This window comes from Rattus rattus, chromosome 3 (assembly GCF_011064425.1).
Source record: "Rattus rattus isolate New Zealand chromosome 3, Rrattus_CSIRO_v1, whole genome shotgun sequence".
NCBI classification, from domain to species: Eukaryota; Metazoa; Chordata; class Mammalia; order Rodentia; family Muridae; genus Rattus; species Rattus rattus.
The window spans coordinates 102,746,268-102,773,637 of NC_046156.1; the positions used below are offsets into that span (position 1 = coordinate 102,746,268).

The window sequence follows — 27,370 nt, forward strand, 5'->3', positions numbered from 1 at the left end:
TCATGCCCCTGAGGTACCTGAGGGGTAATGTCTCTTATCGAAAGCTTTTCAACATTTTAGCATCTGTATGCTTCTTTTTAAAAAATCTGTAGAAATGCAAAGAAACATCAAAAGTAAAAGCATAGGGGCTGGAGAGTGCTCAACGGCCCAGAGCTCTTGTTGCTCTTCCAGAGGACCCAAGTGCCAGCTTCCACACGGCAACTCACAACCATCCGTAACTCCAATTTCAGGGAATCCTCTGACCCCCACGGGCACCAGGAACACATGTGAGGTATACACACACATGCAGGCAAAGCACTCATACCCATAAATATGTAAAATTTAAATTAAAAGCATAAGGTCAGATCCAAGCATTGCCCCATACATTACCATTAATTTTTAAAATCAGAAATATATTCTTGAAAACATTCCTTGATACACACACACACACACACAATTAGAGTAAATTCCTAATCTTTTCTGGAGAGAAAATATTTGCTACAGAGCTGGTTACATGGGTCAACCAGCTAAGTCCTTGCGAAAGGACCTGAGTTTGATACCCAGAGCCCACATTAAAAAGGTCTACGTGGTATCACGAGACTGTAATCTGGGGATGCAGATACAGTCGGTTCACTGGGGCTCACTAGCCAACCAGTCCAGCGGCCTCGCTGAGAACCAGACCATTGAGAGACCTGTCTCAAAAGAGGAAAGTGATGATCCATGATAAACACATGAGGTTGTCCTCCAGCCTCCATACATACATGCTAATCTACATATATGTGTATGTATAGTGTGTGTGTGTGTGTGTGTGTGTGTGTGTGTGTGTGTGTGTGTGTGTGTGAACAGATATTTGAACTCCCTGTAGAAATGCTGGATTGTTTGGTTACACTGGGGAACTCAGACAAAAGCATACGTACTCTCTAGGACTTTAAAGGCAGAGCTCATATATTTGCAAGTCTTTTCCACCCTCTGTTCATCAAGATGCAGGACCTGAAATAGTGTTCACCCTGAGTCACCAAGACAAGCTGTCGTCTGGGGCCAACAAATCAAAGTCAGGTTGTGTTTTCCCGTCTTTCAAAATGGCTGCCAGCAGACTACCCTGTTAGAATTGAGACCCTTCTCCATTCCTCCCAGCCTAACTGCCCTTCTCACAATCTAAGGAGCTAACACTTCAAATTGCCCAATTCCCCAAGGAAGTTTAGACTGGTTTGGGGAGGAAGGGAAGTTCCATTCAAATCCCAGAAAGAAAGCATAGTTTTTTTTAAGTAACATTGTATCAAGCCAGACCTTAACATGATTTTGAGGACAAAGATGTAACTGTGTCCCAGCTAGCATCTATTCTTGATCTTACCCCAGGCAAGTTCCTCTCCTATACTCCCCTGCCTCCAGTTTCAGTCATTCCCATGCATGCGTATTGCTATCTTCTCTCTTCCCCCTGAGCTGAGTTCCTCTGAGAATCTTAGCCCCTCCTGGAATTAAGTCTCCCATTAGGCCATTTCCTTCTAGCCACTGTAGGCTGAATAGAGACTGCGAAGCCCAAGATGGACCGTGTCTTCCCCTTTTATCCCAATCTCTGATCCTCAATTCCAAAGTGCCTTCCCCATCAGCCTCCAGACAGTAGAAAGGGATAGAAGCACGTTCGAAAAAGCCCGTGAGGACATAGAAGCTTAAGGTACTAGGCAATGTTGCTGGGGGTTTCTTTGTCCTTAGCTCTGCAAAGACTCCATAGAGATCTCAATGCTCCCAGTGCTCTTAAAAGGTATCAGGCAAAATGGCTGGGGAGATAGCTCTGCGAGTAAAGGACTTACTGGTAAGCTGGGCAGAGCAGTGCGCGTCTGTAAACCCCACCCTAGGGAGACCGAGCAGAGATGGATGGAGGGCTTCCAGCCACCAGTCTCACCAGTCAACCGGCTCCAGGTTCAGTGGGGGACGCTGTCTTCAAAAGTGCAGAGTAAAGACTCCAAACCCTACCTGACCTGGACTATGCAGGAACCATACACACACACACCAACACCAGTTTTTTTAAGTATCAGACATAAGACTGAAATGTGGACAAGGAATAAATATTACCTACAGTGTTTGGGAGGGGGCATTGTTATTGTTTTTCTTTTCCCTTTCCTTTTTTTTCTTTCTTCTTCCCCTCCCTTCCTCCCTTCCTCCCTTCTTTTCCTCCTTCTCTTCTTCCTCCTCCTCCTCTTCCTCCTCCCTTCTTCTTCTCCTTCTCTCTCTCTCTCTCTCTCTCTCTCTCTCTCTCTCTCTCTCTCTCTCTCTCTCTCTCTCTCTCTCTCTCTCTGGTATTGAAGATAAAATCCAAGCCCTTGCTAGGTAATCACTGTATATCTAAACCCATATGTCCCACCGTCCATGTCTAAAGTGAAGATTTACAGCTGCTTGGAGGGGACAATCGCCTTGTGCCCGTGCCCCACTCCTGTCCCTCCATTCCTCTACCCTGAGTAGTTTTCCTCTGCGGTACACGTGGCATGACTCAGCGGTATGCATGGCATGGCTTTCCTAGGCCCTTTAGGTTTTGCTTTCCACTTGCTTGCTTCCTTCGCTCCTCAGGAATCTTGTTAAGTATTCTGTAATACGTAAATAATGCCTAAACCAGACGCTGTGGCACAGGCTGTAATCCCAAAGAGTCACGAGTTCGAGATGCGCCAGAGCTGTATCTCAAGAGGGGGAAGAAACAAAATCGTGTTTAAGTTTGGGTTCCCCATACTTTGATGGCAAGCCCTCTCTTCCTCCTTCAGAACAGAGTAGAAGAGGCTCATTCAGACAAGGGGAGGCTAGAGTTGCTGGCCCCTGGCTACCTTGAGAGGCACAGACACATGTGCCATATTAGAAGGGGAGGCGGGGACGGGGGAGGGGGAAGGAAAACAAATTGGCTGGTGTCAGGCATCTGAGGAATTTTGTTCCTACTGAGGCCAGTGTGGGAAAGACCGATGTGGCAGGGGCCCTGAGAGCCTCAGAGAGATTTGTAGCTCCTCCCCTCGGAGTGGGAGACATGCCGGGCGGGCAGGTGCTGCATCCTTTTCTCAGGCAGGAAAATTTCAGTGTTATGAATGACAGACATTGCTTTACCCGACTGTCACCTGAAGAAGCGAAAGATTGTTTTCAAAGGGAAGTATTTCGTGTGTGTAACAGAAGACACCAGGCCTCCAGGTTAAAATACAAAACCAGCTCTTCCCTGGCGTCTCCTGCAGAATCTTTACTTCAGTAGGGGTTGTTAATCCCAGTGGCTCCGTGCAAATTTGCCATTTTGTTCGAATACTTTTCTAACCACCATGTCAAGTTTAGTTTTAAAAATTAGTGGAAGGGGTAGCACTATCCATTAAAAAAATAGAGCATACCACATGCTAACTTAAGCATTATTTTTTATTTAACACAGTATTTCTATTGCAAGCAAGTTATAGCAGTAAGACTTTGCTGACCGTTTCCGTCTAAGCATGAACTTTCGCCTAAAATAGTTACTATGTTTGCTACGAAGACTGCTTATTAAAACCCAAATTGGGCGACCCCCAAACTTTCACTCTGCCTTGTCTGGCTTTCCTAGACATTGACTGAAGCGCTCAGCAGGAAGGGGAAAGTTGGGGAGCCAAGTGAAAGGGGCACAAAATTAAAAGTTGCCCTCCTCTAGAAGTAGTTTTGATCTTATTTTCTGTTGTTTTCTGGCTTCCTTTCATCCCCAGAAAATAGGGGATCTGACAGTACTCAGGACACATGCTCGATATTTCTAAAGCCAAAGCACGTGGTGTACTAAGGTTATACTTACACACATTAAATTCTTATCTCGTGCGTGTGTGTGTGTGTGTGTGTGTGTGTGTGTGTGTGTGTGTGTGTGTAGGTCCACATGCACTACTGTATGTGCATATCGAGAACCATAGTTGACATGAAAGATCTTCCTTGATCACTGTCCACATTTTAAAAATGTCTTTGTACAAGATTTTATTGAACCTCTTTCCAGAACAGCATCCAGCCTCCAGACGCATCTACCAAGACCCCGTTACGCTGTAGGCACTGGCCGGGGCATGGCAGGAGGCTCTGGATTCCTGTCCTTCTGTTCTGAGATGGGTGGTGGGAAAGATTTCGTCTTCTCCATTACAAGCTCCTAGGAGGGCTTGCTGTGTGAAAGGCCTGCTATGGTGTGCTTTGGTTTGCTATGGAGAATGGGGCCAAGAGCTCTGCGGTTATGGTGTCTGGGAATCTCTGAGACTGATGGCCAAGCCTGTGAAGTCTGTGATGGTCTGATGACCCACAGTGGAGACGCTGTTAACAACTGCCTTGACACTTTCCACAGTTTACACAGTTTTTCATTTAGGTGGAGTCTCCCAGGTGAACCAGAGCTTGGCAATCCGACCAGCCAGCTAGTCAGCAAAGTGGCTGGCCAGCTTGCTCTGGGGTCCCATCGGCACCCCTCTTGTTGCTAGAATTGCCAATGGACCACCATGCCTACCAAGCATTTATATGGATGCTGGAGACTCTTAACTCTAGGCGTTGTGCTTACACGGCAAATGCTGGAACCCTTGAGCTATCTCCCCACCCCGTGCAATGGGCTATTTAAGACTGGGAAGCACAGGACACACTAGAGTCATCTTGTCTACCTTTCTGTTTTATGTGTTTAGTTTTGAGACAGGACCTCAGTTTGTAACACAGACTGGCCTCAAACTGATGATCCTCCTGCCTCAGCTCTCTGAGTTCCAGGATTGCAGGCATGCAGCTCCCTCAGTCTATACTTGATGTGTAGTCAAGGTTTATCTCTGCCAGTTAAGATGCAACCCAGTGGACCAGAACGTGGACTTTGCATGAAGGAAGAGGCTGCAGAGCGCTACGGGATAATACCTAGCAAGTAGCTCGACTCCATCCTCAGTTTCCACAGGGAGAAACCAGACTCACTTCACCGGCTGACTGGACGGAGTTACCTCCCCATCCTCCCTGCTGGTTTTCCTCGTCCCACAGCCCCAGCCTAATCTCTGCTCTATCTGATACCTGGTTAGGCTGATGCCTTTATCACATGAGAGCCTACTCCAGCTCCTGTTGTCCCTGGTCACATCTGACGTCTTGCCTGTGTCTAGGCCTGTCTCTTGCTAGTCATTCTCCCCAATATACTGGCACAGATGAATTCCCCCACACCCAGGCAAACTCTTCATCCTTTGCCTTCCAATGGTGGGGTTCCTTCTCTTCTCCACTCAATAGAATCTACAAGTCCATCTAGACTCCCAGTCAAATCCTCTTTCACCCTTGAACCTGCTGTCAAGTAGGAGCAGAGAACTTTCGGTCTTAGACCAAGCCAGCTAGCCCTTGAGTCCAGTGTCCTGCACATCCACCCAGCTTGTTTCTCCTTCACCATGCAGGAACTCAGTAGGAAACTAATTGAGGGCAACATTCCTTCTCAAACTGCTTCTTGGTCCCATTTTGTCCCTAAGTCTCACAGTTAAGAAAATAGCTGGGCCACTTTTATTTTTTAGATCCACCATATAGATATTTTATAAAATGAATACAAAATGTTATTAGGGCTAAGAAAGGGTGAGAAAAATAAATCAATCTATCTCTCTCTCTATCACTTCTAAGATGAGATCTCTCTCTCTCTCTCTCTCTCTCTCTCTCTCTCTCTCTCTCTCTCTCTCTCTCTCTCTTTCTGCCAGGGCACATAGAAAGAATATTAGTTAAGAGCTGGAGAGATGACCCAGTGTGCAAAATGCTTGCCTTGCATGCACAAAGACCTGAGTTGAGTCCCCATAACTCAACTAATATCCTTAAAAGGCTGGTAGGGGGTGCACATCAGGAGCTACATAAACACTGCTGGAGATGGGCCAGCAGGTGATTCGCCACACAAGAGCATACAACCTGTGGGTGATGCCTAGAACCTGTATAAAAATTTTAAATAGAGCAGTAACCCTACAAAGTTGTCTACTGACCTACACACACACCAAGAGCAGGATGCTGCTCTTACAGATGCTAGGAGGGCGCGCCAGTGCCACAAACTTGTCTTGGGGTGACAAGTAACTATTTGCCCTATGACAGGGCACCAACCATAAACCAAAGGAACACTTCCACTCAAAGCTTGTTCAGTGAATTTAATTAAGGAAACTTACAGGAGAGGGGTAAGAGGATATTTTAAGGAACGTGGGCAATTTATGAGCAGCTATACCACAGAAGCAATTGTCTCTCAGTTTCCCAGTAACATTCTACATGGATCCTCAAGGAGGGGTGGGGCTTTGTCAGTCCCATCCACTGCTTGATGGAATGCTAACAGGTCCTATCTCAGGCATGTTTCCTTCTGGTAGTCCCACTGCTGAGTTCAAGAAGGCAACCTCTTACCCAAAGGTCAGTGGTCTACAACAGCCCCCTCCTCGGCCTCACATACTCATGTGGGTTACCTACAGATGGGCCCAGCTGTCATGAGGCCAGCAGAGCAGGCTGCCCTGACCCTCCTGTGGCAGTGTATGGTGGGGATGGAATTGGGTAGCTATTTGGAAGATTCTCCTCTCAGATGGTTAGAGCTGCGTCTCCTCAGCCACGGTCCCCAGGCTAGCGGAGAAGGTTCAAGGGTTCCCTGTAAGCCCTGAGCTCCAGCTCTTTCCTTTCTCCGTCTTGTAGCCACACCAGTACCACGCTCCATTTGGCGCACAGCAGTGCTCTTGTCTATAAATGGAAACTTTGGCCAGTCTCCCAGTATAACACAAGATAGGCCTGTGTACCCGTTACACAACCTTGACTTTAGGAACTTCATCAGAAGGCTGGAAGCTGGGAAAGGAAGGTCTGGACTAGGGGAGAAAGCCCAAGAAAAAAGTACCCTGGTTGTAGACAACAGCTGAGACCATTCCACCCCCAGTTTGTAAGTCAAAGAAAGAAAGTAGAAGTTGGATGGGTGGAAACACTAACAGTGGGTGACGAACCGTTAATAGTCTGTATATTCTGATGCCCGAGGGCAGCCTCTTGGATGGCGGCAAAACTCTCCTGCCCTCCTTTGCTACATTGTTTCTGTCAGGTATTGTGTATAGTAATCGTTGCCCCTGGATGCTAGGGGCAACAGAAAAGGAAACTGATACAGCCTGGAGCTCTCAGAGACCCTCAGCCTGCCCCGGCTCTAGGATTTTAAGTATGCACCACCATGCAGCCCTAGCCATCTCTGTGGTTGGCAGCCTAAAGTAAAGAGATATCATGGAGAGCAGGTTTGTTCCACTAAAGGTGAGATGGGATTTGGAAGGTGTTCACTATACTCCGAGCCTCTCCTGGCTATACAAGGGCTCTCCATTGACACAGTGATAGTTCCTGTAACGAGCAAGCCCAGTTGCCCATACCTTCTAGCCTTGAACACTCTCTGTTGTAGAAAGTAGACTCAGAGGGAAGTAGCCACACCCAGGACACACCCTGGGTCCTTCATGAACTATGTTCTGTCCCAGGTCAGTTTAGACTCACTCTCAGACTCAAAGTACTTAAGTAGTCGTGGTGACCCAGGTCTGTGTTCTCAGCACTGGGGAGGTGGAAACTGGAGAATCATCCTAGGCTACACAGCAGGTTTGAGGCCAACCTAGACTAACTGGGATCTTGTCCCCAAAACAAAAACATAAACAATGAAAAAGCAACGTCTACGTGAAAGTCTCGTACATCCATGCTCAGCAAACCAATGCTGCCAACCATAACAACTTGAATTTAGTCCCCAGGACCGGAGTGGCGGTGGGAAAGAACTCACTGAAAATTTATTTTCTGGGCTTCATTTGACTGCCTTGATTCACAACCCCCACCTCCCACCCCCCCACAATAAACAAACTAATTAATTAATGGGACTTAAAAATAAAAGTGCCGTGCATTCATAATATAAAAATATTAAAGTACAAAAATTGGAGCTGGGAATGGTGAAGCTCACCTTTAATCCCTCCTCTCAGGAGGCAGAGGCAAGAAGATCTCTGTGAGCTCAGAGCCAGCCTGGTCTACATCGGGGTGTGTGTGTGTGTGTGTGTGTGTGTGTGTGTGTGTGTGTGTGATATTTCCTGTGACTAGTGTTTCAGAGATGTTTTATTTTTTTCTCTGTCAGCTGCACAGAGTAAGCTTCCGTCTGTGTGATTAGACAGTCCAAGAAGGCATGATTTTTATTGACTGCCTCACATTCATGGTATGGATGTGCCATAATTTATTTAATCGAGCCACTATTGTTGCACACTAATGAACTTTTAACCAATTTAGCATCGCTTTGGTGGTGGAATTAAATGCAACAAAAGGATCGGAAGAAGTCTATAATTTACATCAGAGGCAGAGGAAAAGCACAACTCTCAAAGTTGTGTTTCTACTGCAGGGTGGGCCTGTGACTTTGGTCAAAGCACCGATAAGAAAAACTGGTAGTTTTTGTTGTATTTTTGTGCCCAAGAAAGTCCTTGAAAACCTGACCTTTCCCTTGGTTGTGCTCTTACGGCTTCACAGAGTACTGCCAACTTTAACTCTTTTCTTAATATTCACAGAGGGCCCCACCAGACCCTCAAAGAAGCAGTCTGTTGGTACAGACATCTATTTCCCCACACCCCATATTGGCTTAGGGTAGAGTTCATCGTGCCTAGTTAGCTGAATTCCACAGGCAAGTAGCTTGTCGCGGCTGTGCTTCTGACTATGCTGGATGCTAGGGGCAAAATACACAAACTTCAAGGAACCAAATACGCTGCCAGGAATGAGCCTCTAGGATAAACTGCCAGTACTGTGACTTGTATTTAAGCATTTGGAAAGGTGGAACTTCCCGTTTTCCCGTTTTCCCATCTTACAGAGTTTGACTCAGTGGGATGTTCTGTCGGCTATATACCATGATCAAGAGCACAAAAATACATTTTTGCATGCTAAGGAGACAAATGCAATTCTAAGATTACATTTTGGAGTGCTATAAACAAGTGTTGCTTCTTTTTTTTTTTCTACTTTCCTACATTGCTTTTAAAACTTCTGTGACTGAGCGAGTGAGAGCAGGAAAGCCAACAACATGCCTATTTTAAAGATTTTGTTTTTAATCACGTAGGTGCGTTGTGTATCTGTCATGTGAGTGCAGGTGCCTATGGTGGCCAGAAGAGGGCGCTGGATCATGTATCTGGAGTGGTTGTGAGCTGCCTGGAATGGGTGTGAAGACTGAATGTGTGTCCTCTGTAAGAGTGGTACTCACTCTTAGGAACTGAGCTAACTTTCTAGCCCAGCATACATGTTTTCAATACAGCCGTCCTCAGAGTCTAGGGGGATTGAGTCTAGGACAAACACCCCAACACATCAAAGATGCTCAAGTCTTTTATCTAAACCATTATGGGATATTCATATGACCTACGCAATCTGCCCGTATACTTTGAATAATCTCTAGACTATTATAAGGTATTGTAATACCTTAAAAATGTAAATGCTATGTAAATAGTTGTTAACATTGAATTATTTAAATAATGACAAGAGAAAAGTCTGGATGCAATTTGTTTCAGACATTTTCAATATGTGGATGAAAAACTTGTGGCCACAATTTTTTGCTGTCTTCGGTGTCTAAGTAGACATCATCTATCTGCTCATTGAAACTAGGGAAAAATATAAGTTTAAAGTCCTGGTCTCTTTTCCATGGAACCAAGCTAGAAGCAGAGCACACCCTCTACCCTAAAGATGTACTACACAATCAGAAAGCTATTGCAGGAGCTGGGGAGATGGCTCAATGGCTAAAGAACACAAGTTCCATCCTCAGCACCTGGGTTACAAAGAGCTTTGTAATCTCAGATTTGAAGAGGCAGAGACAGGAGGGCCTTGCTATTCAGCCTGTCTGCCAAATCCATGAGTTCCAGGCTCAGTGAGAAATCCAGCTCAAGAATAATGTAGAGAACGAAAGAATGAGATAGGCTACATTAACCTTTGTCTCCCCCACCCCCATGTGTGTGTGTTTGTGTGTGCACACGCGCATCGCGCGTGAGAGGGAGGGAGAGGGGGAGAGGGGAGAGGGAGAGGGAGAGATCCAGCAACAGTAACAGCCTGAAGATGCTTTTTGCCCCATCAGAGTGTCTCAGTCATGATCCCCTAGAGGAGCTGAGTTCCTAGTCCGGTCCCTGGGTCCCCATAAGGAAAAGAGCTTCTCTGTAGTAGAGCTGGCCTTTAGTTACTACTGTCTGAGTGAAACACTCCCCAAATTGTTGCCACAGCCTTAAAACTCAACTGTTTGGGGGATATAATCACACAAACAATAGGAGGGTCTTACTTTGTAGCCCCGGCTAGCCCTCAACTGTCTCCACCTTGTAAGTGTTACTGTTACAAGCATGTGCCAGTGTACTCTGCTGAAAACATACTGCTCAATGCAACCTTCTCGAATCAACTTATGAAGCAGAGGTGTTTGGGGTGGCTGTCTGGGCTCTGGTAGGAGTCTGTTGTAAGCTGCTTTCCAACCCCAGCATGAAAAAAACTTGTTGATAAAGGAACTTTGTACAGGATGGTCACCATGCCTAGGCTGTGCTTCTGCCCTGACACTTTGTAGACTTCAGAGGGAACTCCGATTTTAATTTACTTTGTTTCATCTTTCCTCTTATGGTTGGATAGCCTAGTCATCTGCCCTTTAAAAAAAAAAAATGTCAAAGTTGATTACACAGAGACATCCTGATTTGGAGTCTCAGAAAACAATAAAAAAAAAAAGAAGAAGAAGAAGAAGAAGAAGTCGGCTTTTGTTGTTGTTCACATTTAGTTTCATTCTTTGATTTTTTTTTTTATTCTAACAGCTTCTATTTTTTAATTCTGTATCCGATCTTTCCCCCTTCCTGCCGCTCGCTCTTCATTCCAGAGTGTTCTGGGCGGTCTGCTCAGTTGAGACCAGATGTCTGTTTTGGGGGTAGAAAAGTTCCAATCCCAAAGATGCCGCCGCCAGCTGTGGGACGATCAGACAAGTTCCCTAACCCCTCAGAGACTTGTGCTTTCTAATCAACGGAATGAGTCTGATTACATAGGTAAAAGCACCTAGCAGAGCCCTTGCCTATGCTGAGTTCCTCATGCAAGCCCATTATCTTCTAGTGTGGCCCCTGTAGTCTCCTCTTTATACAAGGAACCCTTCCCAACCAGGGTGGCTATCTGTCAAACCATAGCTTTCTATCATGTTACCCTAGGGAAACTGGGGCATGCCAGGTACACTCCCTCAGCAAGGAACCCCCAACTCCCACACCCCTCCCCCAAGCCCCATCCCTTCGTCTTGGCTACCTTTCAGCTTCCAGAGATCAGTTGCAAATGGAATACCATCCTTGTAGAAAGAGTTATGGTCCCTGGTTCCCGTGGGAATTCTTAGGTCTTCATGACAAATATCACTGAACCTAGCAGGCCCGAGCCGGGAGGGGGAGTTTTACTCTAAATGCAGCAGATTCCACACTAAAGCCAGAGCAAGCCTGCACCCAGGCTTGATTTTGAAAATGCAAGTTTGCAATCAAATCAGGGCCAGGCTGCAATCAGCCAGGATTACTCGCTCCAGTAATTCTCAACCTGCTACAGAATGCCCCATCACCTGGAGAACCTGGTCTGATTCAGTAGGTCTGGTGGAGCCAGGGAATCTGCAATTTTGCCATGCTCCCAGGGAATACTAATGCAAGGTGAGCCTGGGCCACACTTTGAGAAGCTGTGCTCTTGGCCATTGCTGTACACGCATAGCTCTTATGGAAGCAGGGGGAGGTTGTCACATCTTCTTAGCCTTTTTCATCTCCAAAGTTTTCGTCGTCACTGACCACTTTTAAATGTGATTTTCAGATTTTCGAGGGACTTTGAATGGAGCCATGATGGCCAGCCCGTCCCTCTGGGAGTCACAACCCAGGTCCTTTGGGTGATGGATTCATTCTGCCTGCTGCTCACTGACTTGAAAGCACTAAATTCTTGCTGGGCAGGTGTGACCTTAGCTGTCCCCTTCTATAGACCCTAACCCTCTGACACTTAAAATTTGCCTCTGTAGACAGCCTCTAAATACTGAATATGAAGTCTTTGATACTTAGAATTCAGTCAAAAATCCATTTGGCCCGAGATTGGTTAAAGATTTTTTCCTATTACTTGACCCAGTTCAGTGTGTTGGGGGGGGGGGATTTTCTAGGTATCCTTTCTTTTTGCTTATCGATTTATTCCAACTCTTTCTTACCCACAACTGCCCAACATACATTTCCTTTCCTCCAGTGTTCCGTTTTCCGGGCCACAGGAACACACGGAGTGGTGGCACTAGGCACTATGCCCACTCCCTAAGCGTCAGGCTGAGTTTCTCTGGGGGCCCAAGGCACCCGCCCAGCTCATGAGCTCCTGGTCTTTGTTAGGACCACCAAACAGTGAGGAGCTCTCTAGCCAGCCTGGAGCTCCCGGGCCCACTCCTGTTGCCCTTTGCCTGAGCCCCCTGAGGACTTGTAAGCAGATAGGCTGGAGTTGAAGAGGCTAAATTACGCCCCAGGGGACTTTTTAACGAAAACCCTAAATTTCATTTGGGCGACTGGTAGGCCAGTGCGGTTGCAGGGTGAGCAGAGGTCCCTTCTCTCTGCACAGGCTTTGTGTCTCTCTAGCTAGAGGAACCCTGTTCCCTCCAACAGCGAGGTGCCCCTGGGTCTGGCCGCACTGCCCCCCTTTCTCTCCTCCCGCTTCCCATCCTTCGGTTTCCTTCCACGTCCTTTTCCCGCCCCTCACCCCCACCCCACCCCACCAAGTCCCTCTTCCCTCTGGCTGGAGAGAACTCGGTAATAAGAAACCAGTTCGGTGTGGGGAAGGGAGAGACCTCCACCCCTTAAGATGCACCGCCGTGGTGAGAGAACTCATTTTGTGCAAAGAGGGCCTCGAGCCACCAGGGAATTCCTGGATTGTCTCAGGCTGTCGTGTGTGATGTCCATCACGCCGTGCGAACACCATCTGCTCCGTATTATGCTCGCAGTTGCCAGGCTACCTGCTGTACGCAGGAACACTTGACTGCCTGGCTCCACGTCCGCAGCGGCGGCCCGGGCGGGGCGGGGGACCCAGCCCTGATTAAGCCATCTGCGATGGGGGGCGGAGGGTGGGGGGAACTCGGCGCGAGGCCTGGAGTGTGGTCCCGGGCTCACACCACCCTCTGCTGGGCTACGGGCAGAACAACAGCTGCTCATGAGGATCCCCCTCCGGGCCACCTAGAAAAGGATGAAGCACAGGGTCTGCTGGATCCAAGCACACAGATTGTCCGCATCCTGTCCCTCCCAGGAACCAATGACCTTCCATACCCGCCGCATCTCTGGTCCCTATCACCCAAATGCTGCATGTTCTTGTGGGGGGGAAAAATCCCTTCAGAGAAAGCAAGTTTCCCCACAAGTGGGTTTATAAATAAACAGCTGGCTGTTCTCGGAAGATATTTTTATCGCCTCTGATTTTTGAAGTCGGAAACTGCCTCTTTGGGGGAGGCTAGAGTGTTGTTTACACGCCCCCCCCCTCGCTCTAGCCGTTAGAAAATTGTTAAAGCTCTTGTCCCTGGAGCGGAAGGGGAATGTGTAAGACAGGTTCTTTGGTTTTGATCTCTTTTTTTCTCCCCTTATTTTACTGAGAAAGTAAGAGTGTTTGGAGAGCCTCGAAGATCTGCGTAGCAAATTGGATTCAAGGAGAAGAGAATGTATTAAGATTCTGAGTGGAAAGCAAGGGGAGGTCGGCTGGGCTGGGAGTGGAGAACAAACCAGTAATTAAAACTAAAAATACTGCATCATTTGGCTCCAAGGCATTACATGTCGCATGACGAAAGCTCACTCTGGTTTTCTCTAATTGCACAACCCAGTATGTGTCCTCCATAGAAACGACAGTGGGGACTTGGAATCCTAGACTTTGACAGACTATTTCTCATTAAGCCCTCTTAGGTTTGAGGTTAAAAGAAGCCCGTGACACAAACAGCCGCCTGCCCCAGCTTCATTTGTAAAGCCAATCATAATGTGCTTTCCCACTTTGGGACACACACCTGTGCGTTTGCTGAGAAGCCCCTTAAGACGTTGTATACGGAAGGCAACATTGCAGCCATATTGGGTGGTGTAGTCTGCATTGGGAGCCTTAACAACTTTGGGGGCAGGACCATTTGGGGAATGAAAGTAACACCAGAAGCTTGACGGTGTCCACGGGAACAAAATGAGGCTGGTTGTATGAACACCGTCGCCTCGATTGCCTCTCTTATTTTCCGAGGGGAGAGAAGGCTGTGAACGAAGTCCTTCACTCCTGGCTACGTCCCTCAGCTATGCAGAGGGTCACATGGGCAATAAGATCTCAGTGCTTAGAGAGAAACAAGGCCAGAAAGAACAGCCCTTTCAAGAAAAAGCTGAAGAAAGTGTTGTCTTTCCTTGGATCTCATTTTCCCTTCAAATCTCTCATCATCAAAACCAAGAAGTATCACACAGGCTGAAATGCATGGGAGGAAACCTATTATCTGTCCTCTGCTGGTTGGCTCGATCTGGCGTTAAGTGTCAAGTTGATCAGCCATTTGTCTCTCGAGGAGGCAAGAAACAGCTTGATCCTGTAGCAAGGAGGGGCTTAGAAACTGGTAGCAAGCAGCACTAGAAGATTGGGGGGGCGTCTCCTGTGCATCTGGATACCTGCAGTCATAAAGGTCCATTGTTAACATTAAAAGTATTTCATAGCTCTCCACCTGATTTCGGAGAACACGCATAAATAAAAGCCTTTATTGTGGACTATGGAGATGGCTCAGCAGTTAAGAATGCAAACTGCCTTTCTCAGACCAGAGTTCAGTTCCCAGTCCCCATGCCAGGAGGCTCACAACTACCACCTAGAACTCCAGCTCCAAGGGAGCCAATGCCCTCTTTTAGCCTCTGCAAGCACCTGCGCATAGGAGCGCACGCACGCACACACACACACACACACACACACACACACACAATGGCTGTTCTAATACGTGTGCTTGGTGCTGTGGAGTTAGAGTTCAGGGACATAAGTGGAAATAATGCTGAAGTAGACTCAGCGTCAGCATCAGGATGATTCTCTTAGGGACCATCCTGTTGTGTCCTGAACAACTTCACAAACTAACCATATCTCCCTCAGCTATCGTTTCTGGGTCCATGGAGGCGATGTGCTTTGGTTTGCTTCCCGGGTTTTGTTTGGGTGTAGAGAGGCAGAGTGAGTAGAGGTGTAGCATTAGGTGGAACTTTACCAGAAAGGACCTCCTGCCTGGGTCGGCACCAGAGGCCAAGAAGCCCAGGTTTATGGGGGAATCAACCTCAAACTGGGCCTGGAGAGGCAGACAGACTTGTTTCTGCATTTTGAGAGAAAATTGCTTGTGCAATCAACCACATCTATATCAAAACAGTAGCCACTCAGAGGGGAGGATATATTAAAAATCCAGCTTGGATTATAATTTAAAATAATAGTAGATGTTTTGTTTTATTGGTTCTTCTTGTTGGGCCCCAATGAGGATGCCTCGTGGTATGGCTGTGCCTGTCCTCGTGTGAGTGCCTGTGTGCCCAGGCTAATTGCTCAACACCAGTGAATCGAAAGGAAGGACTGTCTCCACAGGACATCCCCAGAGCATTCGCCATTGCCGCTTTGTTGATACTTCTGTCTAGAAGCTGACTACACACCTCCTGTGTCCACTAGCAATTTCCCTTGGTAGCCTCCACTGTGCAGCTGCATAGATGTCCCTTCTGAGGACATTCTCCCAGATACCCCTTGGGCTCTGTGGGATTAGCTACTTAGCACAATACCTCTGTACCCGGGGGTCAGTCCTCATGAGTTTCTGTCAACTCTCTGACAAGTAATTACAGGACCAAGAGTCCCAGTCCAGCCCCTGGCGTTGAAACTATCCCAGACACATGGGATGCAATTCTATTTTTAAAAGAGATTAGGAGATTGCATAGCTTTTTAAAATGCCTTATTTCTCATTTCATGTATATAACTCGCTTTGATCATGTTTCCTTACCATTACCTTCTCATGCCCTTCTCCCTCCGACTGAACCCCTTGGTCTTCCCAAGAAGTCCCTCTCTTGAGATCACATAGCTTTGGTCAAAATAAAATATTTTCAGTTCCTACTAGCAAACCTCTGCCTGACAGAATTAAAATGCACACACACCCCCAAAATAAAGTAAAACAGACACACACGAAGCACAAAAAAGCAGGTGTTTTGATTAGCTGAACTAATGTCAAGCATCAGGTCTGTGTGTTAGCACTGTAGCAGTATATGGCTTCCGTGCACGTCTCTCCTATTTACTAAGAAGTCTTAGCAAAGTGGACAGTAAGCGATAGGATTGTGAAAGAAGATAAGGGTAGAGTTGACTTTGAGACTTATGGTGAGCCCCCACGGAGGCTTATTTCCTTGTTTTAGAGAAACAGAGCATTGAAATCATAATACGGCCACTCCGCCATCCCATCTCAAAAGATGACTTGGGTTTCCCATTTTTCCCGGACCCATTCTCTGATTCTATTCCCTGCCCCTGTAGCCTCTCCAGTTCTGCTATGGCGAGGCCAACAAGATGGTTTTCTTGAGGTGTAACCAGTACCACTCTGGACCCCTGGCATCCCCAAGCTAGCATCTCTGCTCCCACTCCCCTCCCCAGAAGTGTCCCATGAAATGGCAGGAAGTGTTCCAGCAGAATCTCTAAATTGCTTTCTTCTTGGTCCCTCTAGGAGCAGCATGCAGTTGGTATTCCCCGGACCACGGGCCCCATGCAGAACTCTGTGCCTCCAGGGTCGGGCGGCATGGTCTCCGGAGCAAGCCCTGGGGGTCTTGGATTCCTAGGCAGCCAGCCACAGGCAGCCATCATGAAGCAGATGCTAATGGATCAACGCGCCCAGCTGATGGAACATCAGAAGCAACAGTTCCTTCGGGAGCAGAGGCAGCAGCAGCAGCAACAACAACAACAGCAGCAGCAGCAGCAGCAGCAGCAGCAGCAGCAGCAACAGCAGCAGCAGCAGATCCTGGCTGAGCAGGTAGGTAACATGCCCCAAGGTTTAAGCCACCGATTCAACAAGCACTTATTTGGCACCTCCTATTGGTGAGAAAGTCACCACTGTCCCTGTCAAGACGCTCACGGCCCTGCCCTTCACAGGAACACAAAGGGGGGAAAATCAGAAAGACTAGAGAATTCAACTGAGTTGATTGGAAATGTTAGACTGGTGTGGTGGTTTGAATAGGAATGGACCCCATAGTTTCATGTGTTTGAATTCTTGGCTATAGTAAATGACACTGTTAGGAGATACGGCCTTGCTGAAGTAGGTGTGGCCTTGTTGGAAGAAGTGTGTTACTGTGGGGGCAGGCTTTCAGTCTCCTGGGCTCAAGTTATGCCCCGTATGGCACACAGTCTCTTTCTGCTGTCTTTGTATCAAGGTGTAGACCTCTCGGCTCCTTCTCCAGCACCATGTCTGTCTGCGTGCCACCATGCTTCCTACTGTGATGAATAATGGACTAAACTTACTCTGAAACTGTAAGCCAGCCCCAGTTAAACATCTGCCTTTGTAAGAGTTGCTGCGGTCATAGCATCTCCTCATAGCAACAGAACCCTAGGACTATAGGAGCAATACAGTAAGGCATAGTACTATCAGAGAACTTGAACAGGGGTAATAGAGAGGGTGTAACTGGAGAAAGTCCCTGACACCTTTCCCTACAACTCTCGAAATCTGTGAGTTAAAAGAAGGCCTATACAACCATGCCTTTACCCAAACATATTCATCCACCCCAGCCATCTAACCCTCAGCTCTGGAAGAAAACCTTCCCTGCAGACCACCCCTCTTACCTTTGACTTGTTTTGTTTTTAGATGCTTTGCCTGGTTTAGTGTTAGCCTGAGGAATTGCCTAAATCTGTCCTTAAGAGAGCCTCTAATAACCCTGCATAGGGCATCCCGCACAGCAGGCCTGCCCTGTGTCTCAGGGTAGGCTGGAAAGCCCCGCAGAGCTTTGACTCCTGCTCAAACCTTGCTTGTAAGAGAATTAGAATTTTGGGATTTCCTCTCCAAGGTACTGAGTAGGCTGTGGGCACACCAGGGCCCCTACCCGCCCAGAAGAGCAGTTATGAATAATACTGGTCACCCTCTGGAGAGAAAGCTTGCACTGCCGAGCATACCTGGCTCATGCTCCTGAACAGCCATGTAATTATCTCCCTTCTGACCAAGGTCAGTCAGCCACCTGGCAGCCATTGTACAAACAAACCTCTATCCTTCTCGCCCTGCATAAGGTGTGTGACAAGGAGCTGTGCTAATATCTCTCTGGTAGTGATAAATGGAGCTGCGAAGGGGCTCTGGGCTTTGTAAATCTCTCCTCCGCCAGGGCATTTCAGGTATGCCTGGTGCCCTGAGAAATTGTTTCTGATACGTAGGCGGCAACTGAGACACAGAAGGAGTCAGAGTAGCCAGGCAGAACTCATCTGTGCCTACCCAGGGGTATATTCTCATGTCTCTCCACAGCCTGGTCCACCAAGCCCTGAGGAGCAAAAGGGGGAGGTGGAAGATTGCAGGGAGAGGTGTGTCAAACCCATGCCTTCGGACAAGGAGACAGGATAGAAACCCCCCCAGGATCGTGATGAGATGGGACCACCTAGAAAACATGGAGGAAACAAAAACCTGTCTGAGTTGCCCTAGCAACCGTATATACAGTCTATAAGGGACCAAGTTGAAATCACCCAGCTCAGGGTCTGGACTTGTCTCTCCTTTTCGTTTTTAATATCATTTTGAATAAGTAAGTAAATCACAGAAAACTGAGGAGATGGGTAAAGTGCTTGTTGTATAAACACAAGAGCCTGCATTTAATCTCAGGTGAAGTAGTGCCCATCTGGAATGACAGCACTTACAGTGAGATGGGGAACACAGGGGGGCCCTCAGAAGCTACCGGGCCGGCTAGCTGGCATATACAGAGGCAAGCCAGAAACCCTGCCTCAAACAAAATAGAAAGTGAGAAAATACCAGAGATTGCTGTACCCTTGACACACAAAGCACACACACACAAAGCATACACACACACACACACACACACACACACACACATATGCACGCACACACACATTTTTAAAAACCAGCCTGTCTTCATCTAGCAGGTTAGGTGGGTTTGCATAATTTTCCTATGTTCAAGTTTGAGATAAAGAATGCAAAGTCCCTAGAAAACTATGCTTTGCACAAATGTGTATGGAAATGGCTCCTAGGACACATGACAGTATTAGGGATTGTTGTAGATAAAAAGCTACAGCCCATGTACCATCCATGTCAATGGAATGTCTCTGTGCCCTGTGTGATGCTTTGAGTTTGGGTGACTGGGGGCCTCCACGGTGGGATGCTCCCAACTTTCTGCTGAGCTTTCTTTGCTGTTACTGGCCGTGCTGGGGGTGGATCCTAGGGCCTCACACACGTTAGGCAAGTGTTCCGCTTCTGGGCTGCACCCCAGCCCTGAGAGTAATATTGATCATCACATCAGCACCAGGCTGACTCTGATTTTCTCAGTCTCAGCAGCATTGAACGTGCCCCGTCACTTTCCGTTCTGAAAACAATATATTGGAAACACTTGTGTTTCCTGAGGGGCCCTGTGATGGAAAACGGACAGATTTGAGATCCTGCCTATCTTCGGGGACTCGGTTGACCCGGCAGTCAGAGCCACGAAGGTTAAAAGCAGGTGGGAGCTGAGGCTAATAAGGCCTTGCTCTGGACAAGCACATAGCGCGGCCCCTCTTGTGCACTCACAGAGGTTGGACAGAACTTCCCACTTGAGGTCTCAGATAAGCAGCCAAGGTTCTGAAGTCCCGTCACTTACAGGCGGGAAGACTGAAACCGAGGAGGAACGGCTGTGGTTTGAGACCACATGCTGAGAGCAGGGAAGAGAAGTAGAGAATCCTGGCTCCAGGCCAGGCCCCAGCCCACCGACCAGAGACATTCCTCTTGTAAATGAGACAGTTAAACTCGGGTACTTTATAGGAAGTTTGACAAGGAGAAACATGTCGGTGTGCGTGCAAATGTGAGCATATGGGGGCTATAGATGAACCGCGGGTAGCATTCTTCTGGTGCTGTCCACCTAGTTCATTAAGACAGGGCGTCTCACTGGCCTGGAGCTTGAGACGTAGGCTAGAGTGTTTGTCCAGAGAGATGCCTGCCTCTGCCTCCCCAGCCCCGAGATTAGACCACGCCTGACGTTTTTCTTTTCTCTTTCAACCTGGGATGTAGGACTCAAACCCGAATCTTCATGCTTCTGAGGCAGTTAATTACTTTCCTGACTCAGCCATCTCCCCAGGTCAGGAGAAACTTTTAAAAACTCCACTTACTCCCAATAACACCCTTGCACCATCGCCTGAAAGGGCCGCTTGGTTTCTGGCCTACACTCGTAATGGTCTACATTGATGGATCTCTTTTTTTTCTGTAGAATCCCATGGGAGACATGAAGCTGTGGGGTGTTGTTGTTGTTGTTGTTGTGGTGGTGGTGGTGGTGGTGGTGGTGGTGGTGGTGGTGGTGGTGGTTGTTTCTTTCCTGTGGATGACAGAATGCTAGCCGGTCTTTTAGGGGAAAAGAAAGAAGTTGGGAAAATTACAGACCTGCCTAGGAGTAAACGTGAGAGAGAAAACGGAAGTAAACACATGTGGTAAGAAGTAGCCAGTGGGTGTTGCTCTTATAATGAACACTCTGAAGAGCAGGGATCTGGTTGCATGTTCTTTTGGGCTCTCACAGATAAAAAGTACTTAATGAATATTCTGTAGCTGCGGGAAGGCAGTTAAGTGGCATCGGAGGTCACGTGACTGCTTGATGGCCCACCGAGAGCTGGAAGCATGGTTCCCTGCTCTTTCCCCTTGCCCTTGTGTCTCTCCCTTCGAACATTCTAATGATCAGAACAGCCCGCCCAGCAGGTTGGCAATGATGCTTGTGGCACAGAATCCCACGCAAGTCAAAGCAGAAAGACTAAAAGGCAGGCCTTGGACTCCCAGGATAGGTGGAGTCCCACACGGTTCCTTCGGAGCAGCAAATCCAGACTATTTTACTTGTAAACATGCATTGTACAGGTGGTGTGACTTCATGGGCATAAGATTAGCCCTTTTTTTTTTAAACATGGCCCCTGAGGAGCCTATGTTCCTGTACCCACAGTATCTACTTAGGTCATTAAAAAGCACTTGCTTGGGGTTGGGGATTTAGCTCGGTGGTAGAGCGCTTGCCTAGCAAGCGCAAGGCCCTGGGTTCGGTCCCCAGCTCCGAAAAAAAAAAGAAAAAAGAAAAAAAAAAGTACTTGCTTGTCCCTTTGAGCCAGATCCCCAGAGTGCCAAGGAAAGCAGTCCTCTGGCTGACATTGGAAAAATCAAAGTTAAAATTGCTTCACTCGGTACATGGCCAGCAAGTCCAGCATCGAGCACAAGTAATTATCAGCAGAAGACGTGTCAGAGCAGTGACATCTGCAACAGGCCTAGGACACCCAAAATGACTGTCTGTGGTAGAGTGAGTACGCTGTGGTATGTCCATGCGGTAGAATACTAGACGGTAGTGAAGAGGAAGCATACGCCTCAGCTGAAGGAACCTCACCAGGCACAGGACATGCACTGGATGAATTCCTTTCAATGAAGTACGACGGTAGCCTGTGTGGGTCAAAGTTAAGTTAATGGTGCTCTGGGAGACGAATGAAGTGGGGGGCCTCTAACAAGTGTCTGATTTCTAGGTATTTCCACTTTGTGAAAATCCACCCACAGCCGCTGTTGACTTTAGGCAGCCCCTCTACGTATATGGGGTTTTTCCGCACAAAATTGAGTCTTTGAGAGAAAAAATAATACACTGCCTTCATGAAAGCTGGCAGGTCCCCAACTGTGTGCTCCCCCGTCTCACCTCTGGCTTCTCTTGTCTTCTGTCATTCTAGCAATTACAGCAGCCGCACCTGCCCCGCCAGCACCTCCAGCAACAGCGGACTCCATACCCAGTGCAGCAGGTCAATCAGTTCCAAGGTGAGGCCACTGTGTGTCTGCTGGCCCTGGCTTCCCACTATGGTGAGCCCAAGTCTATGGCCGAGGCACTGCTTTCTGTGTATTCTCAGGTCAGAACCGATGAACTTAACAACTGGCAAACTAAAGAGAGCAAGGACAAAGGACTCCTGGAGGGCCTCTGGTAGGCCCGCTGATCCTCGGTGGTCACAGAAAAGTACTAGCCAGCCCAGGGTGGGGTGTAAGACTCGACTGCTTTCCTTCCTCAAGGCTACAGAGCAGTTTGATCATTAAACAACTCGTAAGGGCAAGCTAGTGCACGTCGGCCCCACTAGCAGTCTTGTTTGCATGGTGAGACAGCCATCCTAGTGCAGAGGGGAGAGTAGAGAAGGGGACTGGGGGAGAGTAGAGAAGAGAGGAGGGGAGAGGGGGGGAGGTGCAGAGTGGTTACCAGTCCAAAAGGGTAGGCTTTGCTACAGAAAGACATGATGGGTCTTTGCCGAGCAAGGAGAGACGGGATGGCTTCTTCTTCTAGCTGCAGGCGCTTGCCCATTTGCACTAGCCAATGATGAGTCAGAGAGCTACGAGGTGGATCTAAAATATGCCTTGTTGGTCAAACAGCTTGAAGGCAGTGGTAATAACCTTTTACCTCAAGTCCTACTCATGTCCGAAAGGGAAACAAAAACCAGTTGAGTGGAGAGTCATTGAGTGGGTTCTCTACTGAACTGCATGAAGTCGACAGAGAGAATGTGCAGTGAGAAGATTTATTCTTCTTCCTCAGCTTCCCTTTCATCTTCTCCCTCCTCCTTTCTGAGAGAGAATCCCACTACATACGTCAAGCCAGCCTGGACTTCAGTGCGTAGCCTGGTCTCGAGCTCAGGATCTTTATGTCTCCCTATCCTCCAAGCTGACTGGCTTACAGGCACACAGCACCACACCCAGCATAGCCCAAGGAGTTGGCACCCACTGACCTGATGGCATAGAACCCAGAGAAGGAAATAGGCATAGTACCCAGAGAAGGAAATAGCTTGCATCTGAAACATGAACAAATGGAACCCGGGGGGTGGGGGGGGGCATGACCTCAATTTTCTGTGTCTATTTAAATATAAATAAGAGTTGGCAGGGATCTTCTCTGGATGCTGGGAATCGGGTGACTTTCATTTCTGACTTTGTACTTTTCGATATTTTGCAAAATGTTCGCAACTCGGGCGTTACGATCATTAAAAGTAATGACCTTTCCTCTGAAGATTTATTACCGCAGTAGATCCTTTCACATTGCGGGATTGTCATCCTGAGGAAGATTCCAGCAACGTCTTATACGTTGATATGGAGAACAGTGGATGATGGCTGTCCTCTCTCTCTCTCTAGGTTCACCCCAGGACATAGCAGCTGTGAGGAACCAGGCAGTGGCTCTCCAGAGCATGCGGACGTCAAGGCTGATGGCACAGAATGCGGGCATGGTGGGAATGGGACCGTCCCAGAACCCAGGGACAATGGCTACAGCAGCAGCACAGTCAGAGATAGGACTGGCCCCTTACAGTGCCCCTCCAACCAGCCAGCCGGGAATGTACAACATGAACACAGGAATGACCCAAATGTTGCAGCACCCCAACCAAAGTGGCATGGGCATCCCACACAACCAACCCCAGGGACCCAGGCAGCCAGCCTCCGGCCAAGGGGTCGGCGTGGTGAGTGGCTTTGGTCAGAGCATGCTGGTGAACTCGGCTTTTTCCCAGCAACACCAGCAGCTGAAAGGACCTGTGGGCCAGGCCTTGCCTAGGCCCCAAGGCCCTCCGAGACTTCAGAGTGTCATGGGAACCGTCCAGCAAGGAGCACAAAACTGGCAACAAAGAAGTTTACAGGGAGTGCCTGGGAGGACTAGTGGCGAGTTGGGACCATTCAACAATAGCGCCAGCTACCCACTTGCAGCTGGTCAGCCAAGACTGACCAAACAACACTTCCCACAGGGACTGAGCCAGCCAGTCATGGATGGTAACCCTGGCGCAGTGAGAACCCTCAACCCAGCAGCTATGGGACGTCAGATGATGCCACCCCTGGCAGGACAGCAAGGTGCCAGCCAGGTGAGGCCGTTGGTCATGCCGGGCCTGAGTCAGGGTGTCCCGGGCATGCCAGCATTCAGCCAGCCCACAGCACAGCAGCAGATAGCAGGTGGCAGCTTTGCTGCAGGCAGCCAGGGCCAGGCCTATGAGCGGAACCCTGCCCAGGACATGTCATACAATTATAGCGGTGAGGGTGCCGGGGCTTCCTTCCCTGGCCTCCCAGACAGTACAGACCTCGTGGACTCCATCATCAAGAGTGGCCCAGGGGATGAGTGGATGCAAGAGCTGGATGAACTGTTTGGTAATCCCTAGTCAGGAGGGAACCCATCCGCTGTTCTGCGAGAAGCCTCACAAGTGAAAAGGAAACAGGGCGGCAGCCCCGTCCTTGTGTTTTGTTTTTTTGACCCACGTAAACTGAGAAAATGGCGTCTGGCTGACAGTAGAAGGCTGGTGTCCGTCCCCGGCTCCGTGGGGCACCATTCCCCCTGACTTCCTCAGAGCAATCAAGTAGAGAGGGGGAGCCAAGACCTGCCTGCAGAGAAGGGATGTAGAGAGCAGGCGGGGAAGTCAAGGCAACAAGATCTCCTCTGCGGAGCACCCCACAAGGAGCTGTTCCGGCCCAGAGGGACTATGGCCCCTTAGGCCTTCCTGCCTCGGGTCCCGAGACCTCAGCTTTGGAGACGAGAGATGGGGCGTCAGCCAGAAAAGGCCCAGCAGAGGATGCACACACGCCATGTGCAAAGGTCAGAAAGAGATGTATGCTTCCAGACACGCTCCTGGATTTGGAGGCAGGAATGAAGAACCCTGAGCTCACCTGAGCTGACCCCAGGGAGACACGCAAAGATCCTCCAGGCCTGTTTGAATCCTGCCCGTCGATGACCCTCAGGAATGGTAAGGTGTTGCTGCCAGGCACCTCACCAGGGGAGCCAGCTATGAGCCTCACCAAGGGCCCAGCTCGGAGCCATGATGGTCAGCTTCAGCCATGGTGACCGTCGCTCTAGTTAAGCTCCCATCCGATTTGACATATCTAGTTGGATTTCATATGCCTATGGCCATGGGGTGGAAAGATTCCTGCTGAATTCGATGTCTGCCAAGCCGGCCCCTTCCACCCTCACCCCTGCCTCCACTCCTCCCAGCCTCTATGACTTTACTTCTCCCTACAGACGATCCAGGAAGTGAAGCGCTGAGGCACAGTCAACGTAATGCAGGAATGCAGACAGTGCCCGGCATGCGAAGGCGGCACTGGAATCTTCTTCCACCGTGTGGAAAGTCAAATGTCTCTGCTGGAGCGGAGCGGGCCGCCCTGATAAGAGCTGCAGGCTTCTAAGAGCCACACCCATACTTCTGCGGTCCCCAGGGAAGAATGGCCTGAAGATGCCCAGTTCTTTCAGATGGTGTCATCGATGACACTCCAGAATCAGTCTTGCTCTCAACTCCGTCATCACGAAGACAAATGTCAAATGCTAGAGATGGGAAAGCTGAACCGCATAACTCCATCTTACTGCTCTGGATACTACAGAGAGGAGAGGGAGGTGTGGTCGCTATCCTAAGGGCACTCACTCCACTTCCAAAGCTGTGCAGCCGTTCTCGTTGGAACTCACACATGCCTGCCTGAAGTGAAAACTAAGAAGGAGTTAACAGCCTCTATGGTCACGAGCTTCGTCTCCTGGTCTTTTCCTCGCCTCCCGCAGTCCCATCTTGGAGGTCATGTGGCATTTGTCCGTGTTGTTTACTTTCCTCCTAACCGTGCGTGTGCGCATGCGCGCCCGCACATCCGTCCCACAAACTGGCTTCCTTCTATGTCTTCACATACATATTACTACAGAAGACCGGAGCCTGTGGGGACTAAAGTGGCCATAGCCAAGAAAGTCCAGACAGGGTGCACTGCAATAGAAAGCTGAGGTGGGATGCAGGGAGAGGGAGAGGGGAACCCTTGATTTGTTCTCCATATCCCCAGAGTTCCAGACCTGCTCAGACAGGAAGTAAAGCCTGAGGTACCAGGGTGAGGAGCTGTGTGCCTCTCCAAAGAGGTGGTGGCAAGGTGACTATGACCTCCTGGAATGGGGAGGAACTGCCACTAGGGAAACTGAGTGGAAACACGTGAAAACCAAAAAATAAAAATTAAAAAAAAAAATAGTAAATCGGGAAAGCATAGAGTACAAATTTATCACATTTTCCTGCCATGTACAGGAAAGACATATACAAGCAATGATGAGAAACGGGAGGTGGAGAGAGGGGGCTCGTTGTCTTTTAAAAGCCTCCTGCAAGTGCCCAGTCTGAGGACCAACTAATAGAGTGGTAGATTTTAATGAGCTTGTTTTGTTTTGTTTTTACTACGGTGCTGATGTATATGTAATGTCTAAAAAAAAAGCTATTTGTAAATAAGTTTTTACAATGCTACAGATATCACTGGGTCTACTATATGTAAAAAGTATACATATAAAATATATATATATATAATGTTTGTTTAAAATAGAGTATTTTTATTTCCTCCCTAACTCATCACTTCAGATGACATCTAATCACTGATTTCTACTGTATGACGTATGGCAACTCTCTCCATTCTATTCGGATTTTCTATTTTGCTTTTACTTTGTGCATCAAGCATTGCTTATCTCCTTCATGGGATGTACACAACTCTGATGCGTAGAAGCGAAGCAATGTTGACGCGCCGCTTTGAAAGAAGAAAACAACCAGCCAATAAAGTGTCACTATCTGAATCAACCCACAGCACAGTCGGCCTTAGGGTCCTCTCTGTGTCCGGCTGCCAGTTAGGCAGATGGATCCTGCCTGGGTCTTGGTGGACTGACTGCAGATTCCTTTCTCAGAACTGTGGTGTTGTTATTTAAATGAGTATTTAACAGTAGAAATCAATCACTCTCCACCTTTCTAGCTCAACCACACAAACAGAGATTTTTCTAAATTTACTGGAGCACCCTGAGGGATGGGGCAAAAGGGAGGGAGACGGTCTAACATGAGTCTGTTCATAAATCCAGGACTAGAACAATTCAAAACTGGTTCAGCCAGCGCATTCAGAAAGTGGCAGGGCCAACCAGATGGCTCGTCGGGTAAAGGAGATTGCTACCAAGCCTGCTTACTTGAGTCCAATCCCTGGAACCATCCTGGTGGAAGGAGAGGACTTACTCTCACAAGTTGTCCTTTGACCTTTACATGAACCCCATGGTTTATGCACGCATGCGTGCTCGCGCATACACACACACACACACACGCACACACACACGCGCGCGCGCGCGCGCAAATAAATGCATAACAATATTCTGAAGAGAAAATCTGATGGATAAAAATTTCGGGAATGCATTAGGAAGAAACATTAGCAGTCTTGTCCACCGAGATGGGCACTTTGACACCTCCCCTTCCTGGTATTCCTTGTTTCTCCATCAGTGCAGGGCCTCACCCAGCATTCCCTGTACCCACCCTGAGCTGAAAATGCTTCAGGTTTATACTCCTCCGCTAACTCTAGCCAGTAACTCACTGCTGCAGAATCATAACAGGCCAGTTAACC

At 48.4% G+C, this 27,370-nt stretch overlaps 1 protein-coding gene across 1 annotated transcript in view; it reads left to right on the forward strand.

Moving 5' to 3' along the window:
- Positions 1-26,571, forward strand: part of Maml3 (mastermind like transcriptional coactivator 3) — a 427,735-nt gene extending 401,164 nt beyond the window's left edge. The window contains exons 3-5 of the mRNA XM_032898431.1: positions 16,547-16,849; positions 21,727-21,811; positions 23,156-26,571. Coding sequence (XP_032754322.1) covers positions 16,547-16,849; positions 21,727-21,811; positions 23,156-24,159 — 1,392 coding nt within the window. The 3' untranslated portion in view covers positions 24,160-26,571. The remainder of the gene's footprint in view (positions 1-16,546; positions 16,850-21,726; positions 21,812-23,155) is intronic.
- The last annotated feature ends 799 nt before the right edge of the window (positions 26,572-27,370 follow it).